At 43.9% G+C, this 21452-nt stretch overlaps 1 protein-coding gene and 1 pseudogene across 1 annotated transcript; one reads left to right on the top strand and one right to left on the bottom strand.

Moving 5' to 3' along the window:
• Positions 1–390: 390 nt before the first annotated feature.
• Positions 391–15334, bottom strand: Gypa (glycophorin A (MNS blood group)). The gene is made up of 7 exons (XM_041663331.1): positions 15298–15334; positions 13389–13472; positions 9107–9181; positions 6119–6148; positions 4663–4748; positions 2685–2753; positions 391–547 (listed from the first exon to the last, which is right to left on the bottom strand). Exons 1-7 carry the CDS (start codon positions 15332–15334, stop codon positions 515–517), a joined length of 414 nt encoding a protein of 137 aa, XP_041519265.1. The 3' UTR covers positions 391–514.
• A 4196-nt stretch (positions 15335–19530) lies between these two features.
• LOC121455991 lies at positions 19531–20758 on the top strand (annotated as a pseudogene).
• The last annotated feature ends 694 nt before the right edge of the window (positions 20759–21452 follow it).

The following is a 21452-nucleotide window of genomic DNA, read 5'->3' as shown; positions in this document are numbered from 1 at the left end:
TGTGGGAAAAGCACCTGCACCACTAACAGGGAACTGTGTGTTGCCTGTCTGGCAAGGAAGGAGAGGGGTAGGATTTGCTGGCCTTTTAATTATTTAAAAGAATGAAACTGGATTCAGTCTTTAGGATGATAAGGAAGCTTGGATTTCCCAGGGAATCGCTTAAGCCTTTCAACGATAACCCTGTGAACAAAATATAACAGAATCGAAGAAGTCAGTCTTAAGGGACAGCACATGATCTCAGTTGAAATTTTGGAGCAAACTTTTAGTCAAGTAGTTATAAAAATTTACACCAACTCAAAATCAAGCAGACAAGGAAATGTGTTCTTCACCTTCAGTTGCTAGTGAACAGAGGTGCTCCCCCCGCCCCACCCCTACCCCCATCGTGAATTACTGAAGCTTTCAATGGTGACATTTTCTCTTATAATGCACAGCTCAGGAAGGTACACAGTGTACTGGTATGTCTGATTTCTACTACTTTTTCCATTGACTGTAGTCTTGTGTTCTCTGAGGCCTTTCAGACACTGGCATGCTCTTCTTGAATAACGCTCTGTGGAAGGATGGGGCAGGTACAAAACAGTCAAACAGGGCACAGTTATATTTGCAACACCATGAGATCGTTGCATCAAATGGATGCCAGGATGCTGCCTTCTTGGAGGAGTCTTTGAATATAATTGTTATAAAATAACCTCCGTTTAGCTATTTTGGAGGGTTGCTTTGTTTGTCTGTTTGTTTTAGAAAGGCACAGGTTTTTTTCCTTTTGAAAATCTATTTTGGAAATCTCAGGTGAGAAACACACACAGTTCTGCTCCTCCCTTCTCCAGAGGTGAGAAACCACAGAAGGTGGGTAGAGGCGGGGCCTAGTGCCAAGGCAGTAACACAGCGAGTTGATTTGCATACACATGGTCAAGGCTCCCAGTCTGTGAGGTCTTTCTTAGGAATAAAGCACTTTAGGATGAACCTGCACGGAGCTTACAGCACATTCCTCTGACTGCTAGGAGGGAGGCTCAGGCAGCTCCCTGCTTGCACCCCACAGCCCTACCTGCAGCCCTACCTTCTTGACTGGAAGGTTGGACTAAGGTTATGTCAGGTCTCAGAGGACATATAAAAGGGACAGTGAGAGCATCTGCCCTGATAGCATTTCCCAGCCTTCCTGTGTTTGACAGCACAGGGCAGGATCTCAGATATTCCCAGTGAGACACAGGCTGGCAGGGTCACGTGAGGAAGCCACAGTGGGCAGCTGACTCCAATGCACTTCCTCAATTTCCCACCAAGCACAAGTCATGACCAAGTACAAGGAGGCTACAGCACTCTCTTCCTTGGCCACTCCTGAAGATGCCTGGTTTCAATGGAGACCACAGAGCATCCTGGCCTTTTAGGACTTCAGCATCAGTTTGGAATGGTATTTCATAAAATAATGACCAAAGCATTTTTAATGAATTTTGTGTTTTCTCACGTCTCTTAAGGGATGCATTTGAACTCTGTAACTCATTTCACTCACAAATATAACCTGAATATGAAAAATTAGTGAGCCTAAAATTGGTTCATCCATTATGACTGTTGATAATTACAGGAAAAGCTACAATTGATTTTGATCATTCTAGCTCATTGTTCTTGACGACTTCTCCCCCAGCACATACTACTTAGGTTGGTGCTCCAGGCAAAGTTTCCTGAGAACTGTATGGTGAAGTGATATCAAGGCTGTATGTAGACACACTGTAGAGGGACCATTCAGCATCCAGCTATGATGAATTGCCTCCTCACTGGTAATAGAGCCCCCTGCTCTCCTATCCCCATCTCCGGTGTTGGTAAAGTCTGTGTTTTCCCCCACAGACAGAATACTGGCACCTTGTTTCTAAGATGTAAGAACTTTCTGCTTTTGTTTTTTTGTTTAAGACAGGGTCTCTCTACATAGACCTGGCTGTCCTGGAATTCACTATGTAGACTTGGCTGGCCTTGAATTTACAGAGATTCACTTGCCTCTCCCTCCCGTGCGACACTCTGCATGGCTTATTTCCCACCTTTAAGGTTGGCAATAAATTTCCTTTAAAGCAAACAATGACCCTGGGGCAATATTCTTCTGAATGAATAAAACATCCCTGAAGTCTTGCATGTGTGCACCAACTTGGCACCCGCATAGGGAGGTGAAAGCAGAGGCCCAGACTTGCTGCAACAGTACGAGGAGGTCATTTAGGAAAGGCGCCTAAAGAGCTGACACCAGCTAAGAGGCATGTTCGCTCCATTAGACTCTTGCTTCATAGCCCAGGCTACCTCCAGTCCACAATCAGCCCACCTCACCTTTCATGTGCTGGGGAAGTAAAGGGCAAGTTTCTCAAGGTTTTCCAGCTAAAGGGTGGGGTGTGGGTTTGGAAACTGGCTGTCTCCGTAACTACAGCATCATATCCGAACCACTGTAGGGTCTCCCACATGTATTGATTTGCAGGTTGTGAACTAAGGAGCACACTAGGTTGTTTTCTCTTTCATTTATAGAATTTGTTTCGCTTAAAAAAAAAAAAAGCTCCCTACCTAGGAGAGATTCCCTTTAATCTATGAACAATTTTCACATTAAAAAGGAATTAGCATTGGTGAATTCAGTTGGTTTGCTTCCGCATGACTCAGAAAGATGGAATTCACTAATTCATTCCTTTTCCCCAAACACAAAAGAAGGTAGAGATACCACCACTAACCTGCTCAATGGAACTTAGCGGCACATCCGTGTCTTCATCCTTGGGAGGGTGTATGTCAACTGAGCTTTTCTAGGAGCAAAACCCAAAAAATATCACCACCATTTTTCAAATCAAGGACACCTTGAAGATAAAAATGCTTCAAATGAGAAAACATTTTTCTAAACTCCTTTACTTTGGGTTGAAAGTTATATAGTCTAATTCTACTGGGGAAAGTTCCTATTTCATAGATACCTATGAACATTGCTTTAAATTCTATTTTGCTTTGTTATGACAAGGCCTCACTATGTAGCTCTGGCTGTTTTAGAATTCTCTCTGTAAAGCACGTTGGCTTCGAATTGATAGAGATCCACCTGCCTCTGTTTTCGAGTGTTGGGCTTAAAAGCAGGGGCCACCATGCCCAGCTCATTAATTTAAATTTATATATGCATTTCAATTCAACAGAGGTCACATGATCCTGTAGACTGACTTTCCCATATTCTCTGCTCTAGCAAATAGTGAATGTGGAAATAAAAATCAAAATGAAGAGATTACGATTCCAGACTCATGTTGCCCAAACCCAATTCTTCTGTAGATAAAGTGAATATAGGCTATGAATTTTGCCAACTGAACATTTCAGGGTTTGAACATTAGCTAAGATGGAATTTCATTTTCATATATTTTCTCAGAAAATGACTTTTCTACAATGTATAGACTTCAGACAAAGGCGTCATCTCGTATCGAGCACACCTCATATCAAGCAGTCATAAATTAATATATAACTGAACAACTAATAAATAATGAAGTGTGTAACCTCTGTTGACAAAGTATTAGCTAAGAAAGATACATTTACATCGAATAATGAGAATCGGTGATAGAACTGGCTGATTATGGGAGTTGTTTATAAAGTAGCTGAAGATTCTAGCAAAGAAACGGTGTAGATTTCCTGTCATTTTTAATGTGATGGCCCTGCTACCATAGTGTGGTCACCACTCCAATTTCATTGAAACAACAGAGACAGATCATGGTTACAGTGGAGCAGTTGGGGAAAGATTAAAAATAGAAGATCCTAAATTCTGAGCTGTCAATCGTACATGACTCGGTGCTCGGGATACAGGACAGAGCCTTGCAGATCCCGGGACAGCACTGTAAATGCTCACACAGAGTTTCTGTCTTAAATGTCTCCGGTAGAGAACTGCATACTCTAGAGAGCTGTTGAATATGTATTTAACGAATTATAGAAATAATTCCTGAAAGTATAGTGTTGTGCATTGTAGGGATAACTCATTTTATGCCGCTATAGTGCATGTCTCTAAAAATGGCCTTAATCATTAAAAATTCACAGGGTGAAAATTGTGGTGTGAATTTTGAATAATTTACTTCAGAAACAGTGAGAATAGAAATAAGGAGAGGTGGGACTGGAGAGACTGCTCGGTGTTTAGGAGCAGTTAGTTACTGCTCTTGCATAGGACACCCGTTCAGTTCCCAGCACCCATACTGGGCTGCTTACAACCAGTTCCAGGAGACCTGGTCACTTCTGGTCTCTGGAGGCAATGCATAAACATGGCATACACACACACACACACACACACACACACACACAAAATTACAATATAAATCTTAAAAAAGGAAATAAATAGAAGTTTTAAATGTATCTAAGTATGACATATTGTCTTAAGTATTTTATTCATAAATTAAATACAAGTAGAAATTTGACTAGCGTGTCTATATACATCAACATATACTAAATTATATTTGGCAAGAACTTTGTGCAACCTTTTAATGGGGACATGATGAAGGGATTTATATTCGGGCATTGCCTTAAGTTTGGCAAGTGCAAAACCAGCTCAGTTGAGGATTCCCTGTCTTTATGTACCCAGTTAAAAAGGATGGAGTTCTACAAAATTTTGCTTCTCTTTGTGTTCAACTGTACTCAGGAGAATATGCCACCCAAACTTCTTCACACTGATACTTAAAGCAAATTGGACCGCTGAACTCTTACCTTTGTTATTAGACTGATTAAGTAATAAATGAGAAGAATAGTTCCAACAATACCAACGATCACTCCCAAAACAATGGCGATTGTCACTATGGGAGAGGAGAGGAAGTGAAAAGGCAGCTGTGTCATTTGAGAAACCGAACAGGGTGATATGACTTTGCCTGCTCACAGAAAACGCATTAATACTTCATAATTTTGCTCACATATAATCTTTAAAAACTTTGTATTTTAACAGTCACCTTGTGGGAACCTGGAACTTTATGCTCACTTGGCCACACAGAGGATTAACATTTAACCCCACCCCCGAGTTCTGATGCCAGCTAAGTTCAGTGTTCGTTGCAGGCATAATATCAGATAAGAGTTTGCTGATATTCAGCATTGACTGGGAAAATCCACAAACTCTCTGATGGTTTGAACATGATGAGAGAAAACAAAGTTCTTACGTATCGAAGGGTATAAAATAGATCATAGAATCACAGGTTTGGAAGAATCACAGCTTACAAATGAGGAAATCAAGTCGAATGAGTCTGAGCTACCCAGTCAGACAACGGTAAAGCAGAACTGGTCACCTGTGTTCTAAGCGTTGCCTTGTTATGGCCCAAATCCTACATGCTCATGGATGCAATGACAAATACTTCTGTGAACTTTTGCAGATTGGGAAGGAAGCAATTTAAAACTAGTAAGTTGGGGGGAACTTCCCATTTGTCCAGTCTATTTATAGTGCTGATCAAAGAAGCAAACGGAACTGAGGGCGAGACATACAGATAAAATACTCACTCATTTGGCTAACTTATGTCTTAAATACAATTATTTGTATTATTAATAAATAAAATTATTAATTTTAAAAGCAAAAATAGTTTATAAAAGCGTAGCCTTTATATCCACTTGTGTGCAGCCTCCTCCACCGATCAGCTGTGACTTGTGAGCGTGTGGCCAAGTTCTCCAATCACCTTCTCTCCCACACGAAATGTGATCATTGGCCAAGTAGTAAGGGAGAGCTGAAAACTGCAGGGTGGTGAAGAAGCACACTCGTGACCTATGCCAGTCCACAGCAGCTCCAAGGGCAGCAGACATGACGTCAGTTAGAAGGGGGTTGTAAAGGTATGGCTGAAGGTAGATTAGGGCTGAGACATGGATCGTCTTCATTTATTTTTGATATGATGCCAACTAATTAGTTGGAAGAGGAAGACTCAGTTTTTTTCTTTTATAAATGTCCATAGTTGGTTAAAAAAAAAATCTAACTGAGAAAAACAAAAGACCCAATCATGTATTGCTACTTCCAAACTTAAAAAAAAAAAGTTCTTCCCTTAAAATCAGAAATATTAGCTTTTGTCACTAAACCTAATGACATATATTCTTCTCTTTTAACATGGACCCTTGTCACTTCTTAGATATAAGAAACGATAACGCTACAATTTAAAAATGGAATAATTGTCATTTCATTAAAACAACAACATACCTGGTTCATTAAAAGGGTGTTCAATTCTTGCTGAAAAATAAAGTTTTCCAAGTAAGTCAGAATAATAAGTAGAATATGTCTTCACAAAAAAGTTTTGAAATTCGAGGATTTCTGCTGTGGGATAATCCTTCTGTACACTGTGAAAATGTGTGGCTCTATTGTTAATAAGAAGCTGGTTGGCTGATGGCTAGGAAGGATTTCAGGGCAGAGAGGATGCTGGGAGGAAGAAGGGCAGAGTCAGAGGAGTAGTGAGCCAGATGCAGAAGAAACAACAGGAGAAGTTCATAGATGAGGAAACGAGCCTCGGGCAGAACACAGATGAACAGAGATGGCTCAAACTGTAAGCGCTAGCTAGTGTCAAGTGTAAGCTATCGGTCAACATTTATAGTTAATATTAGTCTCTGTGTGAATATTTGGGAGTGATTGCCGAGAAGCAGAAAAGCTCCGCCTATAGACTTCCGTTTTTCCTTTTGAGTTTATAATTGAATTGTATTTCTCCTTTCCCTTTTCTCCCTCCAAAATCTCCCACGGACCCTTCGTCACCGCCCTTCAAATTCATGGTCTCTTAAAACAAACAAACAAACTGTTATTGCGTGCACATATGTATATACAAACATATTTGCAAATATCCATGGCTAAATGTTCAGTCTATATAATTCTGCCTGTATATATGTTTTCAGAAAACCACAGGCAGCTTAGGAGTGCTGGGAATGGGAGGGATGACCTTCCCTAGGGAAGAGCTCACCAATTGGTTGTCCAGGGCCAAAAGGATTTCTTATTCTTAACCATTTTGGATGTGTGGGGGTTATTGGTCACTTTCCAACCTTCCAAACGCTAAAGTGCCTGTGTTGGTTCTAATACGTGTTTGAACACTTGGTTCTTCAGCTAGTGGAAGTCTCTGCGGAGGCTATGGGAGGCGCAGCCTCGAGGGAAGAAGCATGTCGCTGGTGTCAGGCTGTGGAAGCTGCAGCCTTGCCTCCCTTCCCAGTGGCTCTCTCTGCTTTGTATGTGCAGTTGCAGGTGTGACTTCTCCATGCTCCCCTCCACTAGGACTCTCCCCTGGAATCACACGCCAAGAGAACTCTCCCATAAATTGTTTTTAGTCCTGGTGCTGTTTTAGCAGCAGAAAATAACACAATGTCTTAAGAATCACGCCATTCCTACTTCTAGAGGAATTTCAGTGTGGACTTTTTCACTATCCAACAAATATTCACGGGTGAGAAGCTTGCCAACCAGCTTCTTAACTGGCAGGGGCGGGGGGTAAGGGAATGTCAGAGGGACACCTGATGGGTGTCCTGATGGGACACCATTATGGAAACGGGAAAATGGTGCGAACAGTAGAGACGCCCAGCCAACAGTCCACACACCCTATTCCCTAATCCAGCCAAAGAAGCTCACATGGCTATCCATCGCCTAGGTTTATACCATGGCAGCATCTGAATCCCAAGGCTTACTGTGCCCCATTTGAAAGTTTGGCAACGGTTCCACCAGACTGCCCATTTGTTAAGTTTTCTGGCTGTTTCCTCAAAGCCCTAACAGAATCAATCTTCCCCCACAAGTCCACACCATAGAATTTTTTCTCTGCTGCCCATGAAGCCCTCACACCCCCACAGTTGAAGCCTCCTGTTTGTATTGCCAACAATGTCTCGTGGGATATGATATCACACAGCCAAAAATTTAGATATATTTTGCTGCTCTCAGGACTGAGAATTCTAGAAAGTGGCAAAACATATCCAAAAAATAAAGGTTCATCAAAGTTTGTTATCTCTGTCTTCAGGACTGAACTTTTATGCTATGGAGTCAAACACAGGACGCCGTATATGCGTTCTTAAGCAGGTTACATAATTTCTCCATGATTTACAGGTTTTTTCAGAGATAAGAAAATTAAAATCTTTATGTCTCTAGGTTGTTGTTAGACTCTAATTTCTGATGCATGAAAATGCCCTACCACCTTAGCTGTCCTTTATAGAGTCTATATCGTGTAGTGCTGTGTCTACCATGGGCCCTACATGTTTTCCAGTTGACATTATCATGTTGGCTCCATGTTGAAGTTAACCATCAGTGAGACTGTTAGTTAGATCCATGAGCCCAAAAAGTAGTCTAAGCACTCAGCCTAATTTTTCTCCCTTGGATTCTGAAATCCAGTGCTTCCATTCTTCTCCATAGATACTTCTCAATAATTCCAACTCACTTACAACCCTGAAGCCATTCAGAGGCTTTTTGAGACTCTATTTTAAATGTGGAGTACCTTCTCCAAGTCCATCCACAGAAGACCTTCTACCTTTTTCCTTTCAGAGAACTAGACAGACAGACAGACAGACAGACACACACACACACAGAGACACACAGAGAGAGACAGAGACAGAGAGACAGAGAAAGAGAGAGAGATTGCACAAGCAACTAGGCCACAGGTTCACCCTTATCTCAACACCCAGCCGATCTTGTAGCTATCAGTTTGCAGGCATTGGGGCCTGCACCCTGACTTAGCTCCCATTTAATCTGTGGAGAGACACTGTGGGGCAAGTATGACTGGCTTCCTTTTAAGAGTAATGGCATGGAGGTCTCTCAAGGCAATTCATTCAAGGTTTGTAGGGAACAAGGCCAGCCCAGGTAAGCTAGTTGGTTTGCTTCAGACTCTGTAAGGCCTCCCTCCTAGGTCCTTTCGTTGGTCCACACAATTCCAGGTCTGATTTATCATTAGGGTACCTTCCTAGCTGCAGTTTCTTTGGTTCACAGTGTTGTTTCTATGAGCTACTCCAAGAGCAGAGCACCTGAGCATCAGGAGCCTGGCCCCTTAGCTTGCACTTTTCACTCTTGGTCAGTTTCCCTACAGTCACCAGCTGGATCCCACTGAGGAAATCTCCATCACTATACAGAGCTTGCACTTCTCACTCTTGGTCGGTTTCCCTACAGTCACTAGCTGGATCCCACTGAGGAAATCTCCATCACTATACAGACTCCATGTGAGTAGGTGAGAACACAACAAACCTCTTGAGGTGCTGGGAACTTCAGGAGTGACAGACGTTTCATTGAAAGACATATTATTTGTTCTGACGGTAATACCTGTGTAAAACAGAAGTCGAGAAAGGGCATAAACATGAAGCGACTGGGTGCTCCGTAAAACACTCAGCCAAAGACAATTTCACCCCATGCCCTTGGTGGCAGCTTCAGGACATCTATGCAACAGAGACACAGAGACAGGGTGGGTGTGCCCTAGTTTTCTCAGCTCTGAAGTGACCATACCTCTGGTGGTATCTCGCAGAAAGTCACCACCAGACTGCATAGACATATAGGTACAGAACCAATAACATCACAGTTGGTCTAGAATTTGAGACGTCATTACAGATTGGGGGAACTACCAGTGCTTTATAGTTCATGAGAAGAAAGGGACAGAGAAGTAGATTGACAGTGGAGGAAAAGGCTACAGGGACCGGCAGGTACCACACAATGCGGGCCACTTGTGAATGTGGACGTTGTCCTACACTGCAGTTCCGATAGGTGACAACCCTTGTCAGTAGCATGCAGGTGGAATGGATAAAGAGAGCGTGACTGGGGAGCTGCATGAGGGCACCCCCTCCTTGTAGTCAAGAACACTCTGGATAAGCAGTCCCCTTGCACACAAGCCACTCCTCCTCGCAGGGAGTCCTTATCACTCCTGAACATTGCCTTAGTGGAGACCTGGCGGTTTAAATTGCTTTTGGGCAAAAGCAGGCAGAGACAGTGTAGAAACAAAGCATACTGAGGATATGGCTGGGCTCTCATTAGGACTGATGGGCGGAAGCTCAATTCATGTGACATTCATGTGTTCTTTTGCTTTCCTGAGCTCTTAAAAATATAAAGTCCATAAGCTGTAGATTGCACAAAACCCACAGGCTATGCATAGTTTCTCAGCCCCATATTTGTCTAATCAGCATATTTGGTTATGGAACCCAATTATGAGGGTTCTTAGATCCCCTGAGACAATTGCATCATGCAGAAGTTAGTATATGCCTACACTAATGACCCATAACGTTGCTGATACGTTTTCAGATGGATCTGCTTCACTGTTTCCTCCCTAAATACTTTACTGCCACCAAACTGAGGGCATCCATAGCCTATGAGTCCAGAAGTTAATTTATATCTATGACTAACTGATTTTCAAAAGACTGTGGAGGACAGTCAATGAGAAAAGGTCATATTTTCAATGACTGCTATACTCACATGCAAAAGGGTAAAGTGAATTTTCTTATGTCGTCTAAGAACATTAACTCAAGATTTATTGAAGATATATATGCATATATAATATGTGTCTATACATTGGAACTATCATATCGAATATATATAGTATATGTGCATACATAGGAAATATCATATAGAATGTGTGTGTGTGTCTCTGTGTACATACACAGTATGTATAAAAGACTATTCCTGGAAGAAAAGTAGAGATATATTTTATAACCTTGAATTTGGAAAAATGGTTCTTTGTATATGAAAACATAAACAAAGCAACAAAATAGAAAATAAAGTTTATAAAAATACATTAAAATGACAGTACCAAGGGCAAAAGGATGATCCCAGTATGGGAGGAAATATCTTCAAGCTATGTGTCTGAGAAGATAGCATCTAGAATACACACAGAGTTTTTATAACTATACAACAGAAAGATTTAGACATTGTAAACATTTAAATAGACATTTTCCTCCAAGATATACATGAAATGAAAACGGCCAGCAACTGTGCTAAAAGTTACTGGGGAAATGCAAATCAAAAAGACTGTGAACTCCATGCCACACCGGAGAGCATGGCTACGAGGCGGTCAGCCAAAGCAGTGTGGACTGGCATAAGACTTTCCATGTGTTGATCAACATGGAAAAGGTCATGGGCATCCAGGCTTCTCTCACCTTCAGAGGCCTTCAATAGTACCCTAGACCTTCAACACTGTGCATGAAATAGGCCTTCCTTAGATGGGTCTGCCCAACTGTAGGCTAACACAAGCACTCTGAACACACTTAGGAGAGGCTGGCCTAAGTTGGGAGCTTTAGTAGCTTAAGAGTATCAGGTTCACTGTAGCATGCGGTCCTTACCGCAGGGTAAGACAGGACCATCAGCTAGTCACAAGACGAAAATCACAAGTGTGAGCAAAGATCTGGAGAAACTGGAACCTTCACAGTCTAGATGTACATATACATGCATACACACACACACACACGCATACATACACACAATAAACAGTATTGGGGCCAACTCAGCAAACAAAATTGCAATATCTGACTCCATAATTCTACCTCTGTGATTATTGACATGGGCGTCCCCCCAAAAAAGTCGCAAAGGAATAATCATAGCAGCCCGATTCACAAGAGCCCAAATGCACATATTTCTATTAAATCTCTGCCAACCAATGAATGGATAATTAATGCATTCAGTAGAATAACTTCCAGCCATAAAAAGGAATAAATACTTCATGTTCCAATACACACATATATACATACTATCCTAGGAGAAACAAGCCTCATGAATGCCACCTGTTGTATTAATCTATTTATTTGAAATATGAAAAACAAATCCATAGCAGAAGAAAGAGAATTAGCAGTTGCTATGGTACTGTGGGCATGGGGGAGAGGCTGACTGGTAACCAACATAAGATGGCTTTTTGGAATAAGGAAGATATTCTGAAGGCAGACAGCGGTGACGGATATACAGCACTCTGGGCAAGCCAAACACTTAGGACGGCAAAAATGGTGAACATTATGCCAAGTATATTTCATGCTGGTAAAAATGAAGCAACTTTTTTGGGGGGTTGGGATATTGGTGGAGCATGAGGATACTACAGACGAATTGTCTAGATTTGCACACAGACTTCGCCGCTCACTGGCTAGAGGTAAGTTCTGAAAACATTTTAAACTCCCGTGTCTTTCATCTGCAAAGAACTTGTAGAGTAATAAGACAAGCACGTGAAAGGTTTAGATTGGGCTTGGGTCAGGCTTCAGTAAGAACTCTTTACGACGTCTCATTTTCTTGTAACAAATACACACAATATTTGAGTATATATTATAACCCTGTTCAATCAGAAGCAATAGAAGCCCATCTATTTTTGAGATAGTTTTTATGAAGTAGAGACCCTACTTTCTCTGTGACTGACTGTGTGCTTTTGTAGCCTTGGACACAGAGTTCCAAGGGGTTCCTAACAGCACTGAGCATGCGTGATTGCTAGCTGCGTGGAAACTGCTGGGAAATATTGACAAAGTGAGGTCCTGGGTGGTGGGAGCCTGGATAGGAAAAAGGCCAAATGGTCCTCAAAGCAGATCTCACTTTCAGCCTGACCTGGAAGATACACAGCAAACAGAACCCCTTTGATATACATCTACACACATTTCTAAGTACTAAATTTTCTTCCCTGAGGTGAGGAGTTGGTTTTCTGAATTCTGTCAGGTTCATTGCTTCAATGGAACAGTGTCTTTGTTCTATACCACCTCAGAGGAAGCTCAGTCAGTTGCTGAATTTGACCCTGATGTGAACATCTCAGAAGATATCTGTGGAGGAGACGAGGGTTGGAACTCTCTTCTCAAATCTGTCTGATGAGCATGGGGCAAGAAAAAGGAGGGAAAGATGGGCAATGCTTCGGGGGCCATTCCCAGCTCAGAATTAGGCACTGGCCAGAGCAGCACCTCATTCTAGGGATATGGTAGAAGTCTTCAAGCAGTGGGGTGGCCTGAGGTCCTATTTATAGCAGCTTTTCTCATACTCTTAGTTACAGAAAGTGTGACTGTTTGGTACTTGGGAAAGAATTCCCACCTCACAATAGGAACAAGCCTCCTGAGACCCTAAGATGGGAAACTGCTACCCATGGCTCGCCCCGTGCGTTCACTCTGACTTCTTGCTCTTCCCCCACTGTATCCTCTGAGTGCCAGTTCCACCACAAACCTTTAAACACATTCTAACAACCACAACAGAGGACACAGTATCGTGTGTCTTCCTCCATTGACCTTAAATCACTGCTGGCTAACACAGGCTTCCTAAGAAGCAGGGCTGTGTTCGTTCAGTTTGCTTTTCTAAATCCTTTAAGCGTTTCTTCAGTGCACGATATAATTGATTCTCTCTGCAGAAAAATTCCTGCTTAGTAAAAAGGCAAGAGAAAGAAATTCAGGAGACCACCCCCAGAGGGAGCCGTGGGATGCTCTGGCCAATGTTTTAGTGTCAGGGTTGCTGGACCCAGATGTTGCAGATGTGCCTTACTGGAGGCTCAGATAAGATGCAATGACTTGAAACCTATTAAGTCAAACACAGAACCTACCTGATACTGGATAATGTTGGTTATGTGTAGTTGAAGTTAACAGGTGAATGGGCGATGGGCTAGTGGGCGATGGGCTAGGAGATTCTACAACAAAAGACAGAGAAGTTAGTTACAATGAGCCTCCCACAGCCCACAGAGAACTGACATCTCACCCCAGCTAGAATGGTAATTAAAAACACTTCTTATTTTTATTTTATAGTTACATTTGCTTGCATGTGTGTATGCACATCCTTATGTACCTGGTGCCTGTGGGAGCCAGAAGTGGCACCAACTCCCTTAGAACTAGAGTTACAGACACTTGTGAGCTGCCATGTGCCTGCTGGGAACCCAGGGCATTCACAAGTGCAACAAGTGCTCTTAACTATGGAAACGTGTTACACGAAAACATAGGTCCTACCCAATTCTGGCAACAATGTCGAATGCTCTTCTTTGTGAGCTAACGTTGAAGGTCTAAGAAGGGCAGTTACAAGAGAATGGCCTGTAAGGAAAAGGCAGGCAAGTTATTTAAAATGTGCTCCCCACAGCCTCGAGAACAGCACAAAATCAGTCAACTATTCATCTGGCAGAACACGCAAAAAATTCCTATACTTAAAAACACAAAGAAATCCTTAAAACTAGAGAAATGACAGATACTTCTTGAAAAACGCAAGGAGACCACAGGTGTGTGGAGGCGCTATTATTGCACTCCAGCTGGGACAGCTATTCAAAAAAGAGTTAGTTTACGCGTATGAGTGTTTTCTAGCATGTATGTATGTACACCTTGTGCTGACAGAGGCCAAATGAGGCATCAGATTCCCTAGGACTGGATCTTTATAGACAGTTGTGAGCTGCCAGGTGGGTGCTGGGAACTCAGGTCCTCTTGACGAGTTACAAGGGTTCTGACTCACAGAGCTAGCTTCCCAGGGTCAAACTGTACAACCCCGACTGGCTTACAATGTGCGGTGTAAACCAGACTGGCTTGAACTCACGGAGATTTATCAGCCTATGGCCCTGAGTGCTGGGTTTAAAAGCATGTGTCATCCATCATGCTAGCTGGAATAGGTATTCTTAAAAAAAAAAGAAAAAACTAACAAGTGTTGGGGACTGAGAGTAAATGAAACTCTTATAAAGATTTGGCAGGGACATGGATTCCTGCACATCACTGTGAAGCAGACGTATTTTGCTTAGAAGAGGCCAAGAGAGGGACAATGATTTGCCTCAATGTTTTCTGGACTTTTAGATTTGAACCCAGTTCTGCTGTTTCTTGCACCCGTAGTTTTAATCCCTGCCTCATTCCATCTGCTGGGGGGTCTGACTCTCATGGCTGCATCTCACAGAAGGCTCTGCGTAACTTTTCTCAGGCCCAGTTCACAGCTAAACCTATGGATAAAACAGACTTCACGCAGTTGCCTGCTCCTCATCCACCTTCTGGGCCCTTTTTATTTTATTTTTTGTTTTCAGTAACAGTTCCACAAAGAGAAGAAACCCTTCATGGTTCTGAGCTCACACTTACGCACAGCCTGTCTCTTTTCAGCAGGAGAAACTGCATATATTACTTTTGAAAAAGAAAGGCCACAATCTATCCTAACCTTCACTACTAACGTTAGTTTGGAAGTAATTTTCTTTATAGCCCAAACGAAGTAACATGTTTATTTATATAAAGATATTACTCATACTCGATACAATTTCTTTAATTCTGTCTAGTCTTAGAGTTGAAGCCAATTTCTCCTACTGGGAGACTGTAATTCAGCCCCAAATAGTGGGTTGCTTTGTACCACTCTTGCTCCTAGCTCCCATGTCAGCCAAGTGCTAGAAAACCCACCCAGCAGACTGAAATTAATACACACTCGATTCATTTGCTCAGTTAGGTAAGAAAACAAAAATGGGAACAATTCCAGGTTTCATAAATAAAAAAGTCGAAACTACTCACCTGCGGTGGGTGCCTCACTGGACACGTTCTCTTGCATACTGGGAGTGTCACTTAGCTCCCTGTCAGAAAGGCTAAACGTTATTCCCTGGCCCTGCCCACTTGCCAGTATCTCTCAGGTCCACCTTCCCCGGGGGCCCTATCAGTTGGTACACACTGGAGGGCATTTAAATGATGCAAAATTATTTAGTGTCTGTTAATAAAGATAACCAGAGGGCTGCCTAACTAAGGCAGGACGTGTGTAATTAAAAAAATCTTCGTTTCAAAGAATTGCCCGCTGAGTTAAGTTTACTTTATGTAAATGAAGTGGGCAAGGCAGGGGAGCCACTCAGCTGGACAAAGAGATAAGGTCCAGGACAGCGCTAGACTGTTGTAGACTAGGAACAGGGAGGACCTTCTGGCTCATTAAGAACGAGGCTTCTTGTGTATGAATTGAATGCCCTTGGGAACTGAAAAGCTTTCAAACTTGTGACAGTTCAAACAGCAATGAAAGAAACAGGAGACAGGGGAAATCTTTCAGGAAACTGGAATGCGAACTCAACTCCAGTGTCCACGCGGCTGTAGGAGCAGTTTCCTTTTAAATGCACCCAAATAACAAAAGTAAACAGTAGAAAGCAAAAGCCGGCAAACCCCAAGGCCTGCTGTAAAGCAGGTTAGGAGGAAAGGTGAGCGCCGCTAAGGAGATCCCTGCTAACAGGAAGGGGGGCACGACCCATACAAATCCCACTTGGGATCAGGACGCAGGAGAGCAAAGATGCTTTGAAAGTCTTCGGAGCACTCGGCAGCTTTCCTCAGCTCTCAGGAGCCGGAAGTGACCTTGAGCTAAAACAGAGTCGCGTTCCTTCGGGTGTTCTTGTTGCCCTGTCTTACCCGGACTAGAGAAATGCTAAACTCGGTGACTTCTCAGGGTGGAAGGTGGACGTCAGTGCAGAAATGGAGCCATATGGCGACATCTAGCGGCTGATCTGCAAAATAGAAAAGAAATGTGAAAAATACAACCGGAAAAAACATTATATTACACCTTCCTGTATTCTGTTGACCAAAGCAAACCATGGGCAAGCTGGCATCAACGGGACAAGGAACTATGGTTTTTCTAAGCAGGTGTCTGTAAGCCCCATTGGCTGGGGCTAAGCCATGGTTTTATTAGGAATGTCTGTACATACTCACTTAACATTTGCACTATGTTGTGGAATAACCTTTTTGTGCACTTTGTGCTGTCTCCATCTCCTCGCTGGCCATTTTCACTGGTTGGAGACCCAGCCTTCATTGCCTCTAGGTCCCCTTCTGGAACTTGCAGGGTGAATTAGACACACACAGAGGCACTTGCAATATTGGATGCTGACAATGGTCAGAGGGCACTGTGGTTGTGGACAGGAGTGCTAAACCAAGACTTGGGGCTCAGTTTGGGACAGTTTTCTCAGAGAAAATAACAATACGTAATGAATGAGTGATCAGAGCAAGGGAGAAGAAGGAACATGGGAGGCAGAGAAAAGAGCATAAGAAATGACAACACTAGACAGACAGACAGACAGGCAGATAGATGATCAATAGATGATAGATAGATAATAGATAGATGATAGATAGCTAGATGATAGATAGTAGGTAGATAGATGATAGATAGATGAGTTCCAGAAGCATTTCAGAGAGTAGGGAATGCCTACCTTGAATGTGGGCAACACCATCCCCTGGACTGGGGTCCCATGACAGGGTCCAACTTCAATGGATTCATATGTTCCAGGGTAGGGACATGTGGATTAGAAATATTAGGCAGAAAAAAACAGAGATACAAAAGAATTAGAGACACAGAATAGAATCAGGAGGGCAACCCAGTGAACACTGAATTCACCCACGTTTATTTTCTGTATGCTTATATACCCAAATCCAAAAGGGGGGGAAGAAAGCAAAAGACTTATTTACTATGATACAAAGAATAGACAGAGCAATTAGCTCTTCAATACCTGAAACATCAAGTAACTATATCCTGAGCTGAGTATTCTGCTGTTTAGGCAGGACATGCAGTGGCCACACCTTAGGCCAAGCATCCCATAGGTCAAAACTCCTGTCATAACCATGGAGGAGCAAGAATAGGCCTGAACTCTCTGACCTTTGGTCAGGGTGGGACAGATCCACATCCCTGGATTCCGACAGTTCCTTACTGAATAGAAAGGTGAGAGCAAGCTGAGCACCAGCGTTTATCTCTTCACTTCCTGACTGTGACCATGGCATGGCCTGCTGGGCTTTTCCTCCGTCGACCGACTTTACCTTCAGACCGTGAGCCCTGATAAGCCCTTCCCTTAAGTTCTTTGTTACAATGAGAAAAGTACCACATACAGGTGCAGTGCTGATTGAGTGTCAGATTTATGCAGCATAAGGGAGTTTTATTAATTTTACAATTCCAGCTAAAGAAGCACAAACCTCCTTTATTTGTTTTTTTCTACTTAAATATATTGATGGAATTTACTTTTTAATTCCAAGAGCTTAAATATATATCTTTTTTATATTCACTTAAGGTGAATATAATATCTTTTTTTATATTCACTTAACGTAATTCTGTTAAATTGCCAATTTGCTTCTATGAGTATCCAGCCACATGACCACGGGCATTTATTTACCATCTGAACTTGGGAGGGCCCCAGTTAAATGCTTGATGAAGGCCGCTGGTAGACAGTGCCAATCAGTAAGGAAACTCTGTCTCTGATTTCTGAGAGGTTTTATTTTGCACTTCACCAAACACTTTTACTGTCGTTCTGGTATTGATACCATTTTCTTCATTGCTCTGTCAATTTAAAGATTTTCATTTTTTTGAATTGTAAAACAAGTCAGCCTATATGAAGTGAGTTAATGTTTTGTATATAAGGTTAGATTTGAGGATATAGTGAGGGTCTCTGCATCCAGCTATGTGAGAAACATCACCCTGTGTTTTCCTTTCAAATAATGTCTTGCCAAGTTTTGTTAACGTTTACTGTGGGCTCCTAAAGTGAAACAGAAAATATTCTTTTTAATGGTCTGACTTTGTAAAAAGATTAATATTTGTGGGTGGGGGAGATGTCTCAAGGGTGAAGAGTACTGGTTGCTCTTCCAGAGGCCCTGGTTTGGTCAGAACCTTCTTGAACCCTGCACAGGTGATCTAATGCTCTCTTTTGGCCTCCAGGAACATTGTACATCCACAACATTCAGACAAACATGCAGGCAAAACACCCACACATAAAATAAAGCCTAGAAAATCTAAAACTTAATACTAATTACTTCTTAATATGTACAATATTTGGCAATGAAAATATCTAGGCCCATCTATTGTCACCAAATGAAGCTTCCAGCGCCAGGACAGAGCTTCATCCATCTGAGTTGTTAGCCAAAGGGGTCCCGTGAAAATCCCCAAACAACCCAGCTGTTGACAAGAGGATAGGTTGCTCTCCACAACTGACAGCAAAGCCCCACTGCTGAAGGCAACACACACAACTCATTGAACATAGAGAGGTCCAGCTGCTGTCTACACAGAACCTTTACTCCCATATTCTACTGCAGTGTTTCTCAGTCTTTCTAACGCTCCAACCCTTTAATACAGTTCCTCATGCTTTGGTGACCTCAAACATAAAATTATTTCTGTTACTACTTCATAACTGATTTTGCTACTGTTACTAATTGTAATGTAATATTTGATATCTGATATGGGACCATTGTGGGGGTTGCAACCCACAGGTTGAGAGCTGCTGTGTCTATTACATAGAAAGGCCACCAAAAGAGAAAAGGAACCAAGCCAACTACAAAGCCTTTGACCTACAGTATGTCCTACCTGCAAAATATGCTAAGTCAATGGTGGCTCAAAGCTTGTGGAAGTAACCAACCAATGTCTGATTTGACTTGAGGCCAACTCGATAGCATAGACCCATATATTATACTGCTTGGATGATAAAACCAAAAAAAAAAAAACCCAAAACAAAACAAAAACAAAAACAAAAAACAAAAAAACAAACAAACAAAAACCCCTAGGGTCTAGGTAGCCGAGGGACCTAGAACAAAACAAAATAATATTGCTCTAAAAATTGTAACAATGAGGCGGGCGGTGAGTCTGGAGCAGGCGTGCAGTTTGTGCTCTGGCTCTTCGCCTCCCCCGCTGCACGTCTAGGGCTTGCTGCAGCTCGGGGGTGCTGCGCTGCCCCTGACCCTCCTCCGGGCGATGGTGCGGCCTGAGGACGCTTGCTTCTCCCGCCGACGCTGACTCGGGTCCCCCAATCCATGGCCGCCTCGGCGCCGCCCCCACCGGACAAGCTGGAGGGAGGCAGTGGCCCCGCACCGCCCCCCGCGCCGCCCAGCACGGTCTGCAAATGAAGAGCCCCGAAAAGAAACGAAGAAAGTCCAACACTCAGGGTCCTGCATACTCACATCTGACGGAGTTCGCACCACCCCCAACTCCCACGGTGGATCCTGGTTGCTTCTAATCCTTTTGCAGATGACTTCGGAGCCCCTAAGGTGGGGGCATAGGCTCTCCATTCCTTGGCAGTCCTGTGCCCTTTGGAGGCTTTCGTGTACAGGGGGGCATGACAGGCCAGGTACCCCCAGGCTATGGCACTGGAGGAGGAGAAGGTCCCCAGCCACTTCCTTTCGTCAACAGCCCCCTCCTTTCCCTCCTAACCCTATGGGCCCGTCTTTTAATATGCCTCCTCAGGGCCCTGGCTATCCACCACCAGGCAACATGAACTTTCCCAGTCAACCCTTCAACCAGTCTCTGGGCCAAAACTTCAGCCCACCTGGTGGGCAGATGATGCCAGGCCCAGTGGGGGGATTCGGTCCCATGATCTCGCCCACCATGGGACAGCCTCCTAGAGGGGATCTGGGTCCTCCTCCTCTCCCCCAAGGCTTCGCCCAGCCAGGAGCACCTTTTGGTCCTTCTCTTCAGAGACCTGGTCAGGGACTCCCCAGCCTGCCTCCCAACACAAGTCCCTTCCCTGGTCCAGACCTTGGTTTTCCTGGCCCGAGTGGTGAGGACGGGGGGGGGGGGGGGGGGGGGGGGGGGGAGAGCCCTTGAATCCACCTGACCCCACTGCTTTTCCCCAGGAGCTCTACCATTCAGGCTCCCGGCTGCAGCTGTTAACGGGAACCAGCCTAGCTTCCCGCCCAGCAGTAGCGGTCTAGGTGGTGGCACTCCAGATGCCAACAGCCTAGCACCCCCTGGCAAGGCAGGTGGAGGCTCAGGGCCCCAGCCTCCCCCGGGCCTGGTGTACCCTACCCATGTGGTGCCTGTCGCAGTGAGGTGAACGACGACCAGGATGCCATTTTGTGCGAGGCCTCCTGCCAGAAGTGGTTTCACCGCGAGTGTACCGGCATGACGGAGAGCGTCTACGGGCTGCTAACCACCGAGGCCTCTGCTGTCTGGGCCTGTGATCTCTGCCTCAAGACCAAGGAAATCCAGTCTGTCTACATCCGAGAGGGCATGGGGCAGTTGGTGGCTGCTAACGATGGGTGACCCCAGTGCAGTGGCCTGGGGAAATGCACATTGCTCACCATGCTCTTGCAGAGGAATAACGTGGCTTCCCATCCCCATGAAGCAGAAACATACAGTTCCTGAAGCAGAGGAAGAACTGGAGCGGGCAGGCAGAGGAGCCCAGAGTGCTTGCTTTTCTGGGAACTGCTGCATTGAGACCTTCACAGATCCAGGGAGCTAAAGCCCTGCCAAGCAGAGCCCTTCCTAGAGTCCAGCTGGAGGCTGCAAGAGAGGAAAGGGGCTGGAGGAAGTTCCGGATGACAAGGATGTCCTGCGTGCAGATGACCGATGACTCTAACACCCGTGCCTATGATACCTATGTAGCCCCAGCTCAGCCTTTGGAGTCACGTGTTCAAGGTTTCATTTCTGGTCCCTTGTATGGGTTCTGGAAACAACTGAGGATTTCTCTCTCTTTCTGTCTTTCCCTTTGCTTTCCCTGGGCCCATCCTAACTCCTTTCCACAGAGTGTCAGATACCTTGAAGAAGCAGAGTTCTGACTCGGGCATTGCTTGTCTGGGGGGTGGTCAAGACTGTAGATAAAAGATGCTGAGACGGTCTCTTCCTCACCAGAAAGCTCCTTTCTCAGCTTCTCTGCTTGTCTCTCAGTGACTGTGTTGTAGAAGTTGGGATATGTGGTCTGAGTGGCCCCAGAGTGTTGGAAGTCTGGACTGGAGAC

Source organism: Microtus oregoni, unplaced genomic scaffold (genome assembly GCF_018167655.1).
Source record: "Microtus oregoni isolate MIOR12 unplaced genomic scaffold, Mior012 000014F_ref0000157, whole genome shotgun sequence".
In the NCBI taxonomy this organism is placed as follows: domain Eukaryota; kingdom Metazoa; phylum Chordata; class Mammalia; order Rodentia; family Cricetidae; genus Microtus; species Microtus oregoni.
The sequence above is the reverse complement of the archived record's forward strand: the minus strand, read 5'-3'. Positions and strand labels throughout refer to the sequence as shown.

Coding starts and splice junctions, on each gene's coding strand:
- Gypa (XM_041663331.1), bottom strand. CDS start 15,334: ATGCAAGAGAACGTGTCCAGTGAGGCACCCACCGCAG. Junction 9,182..13,388: donor CCAACATTATCCAGTATCAG/GTAGGTTCTGTG, acceptor TGTTTTACACAG/GTATTACCGTCAGAACAAAT. Junction 2,754..4,662: donor TAATCAGTCTAATAACAAAG/GTAAGAGTTCAG, acceptor TTTTGCTCCTAG/AAAAGCTCAGTTGACATACA.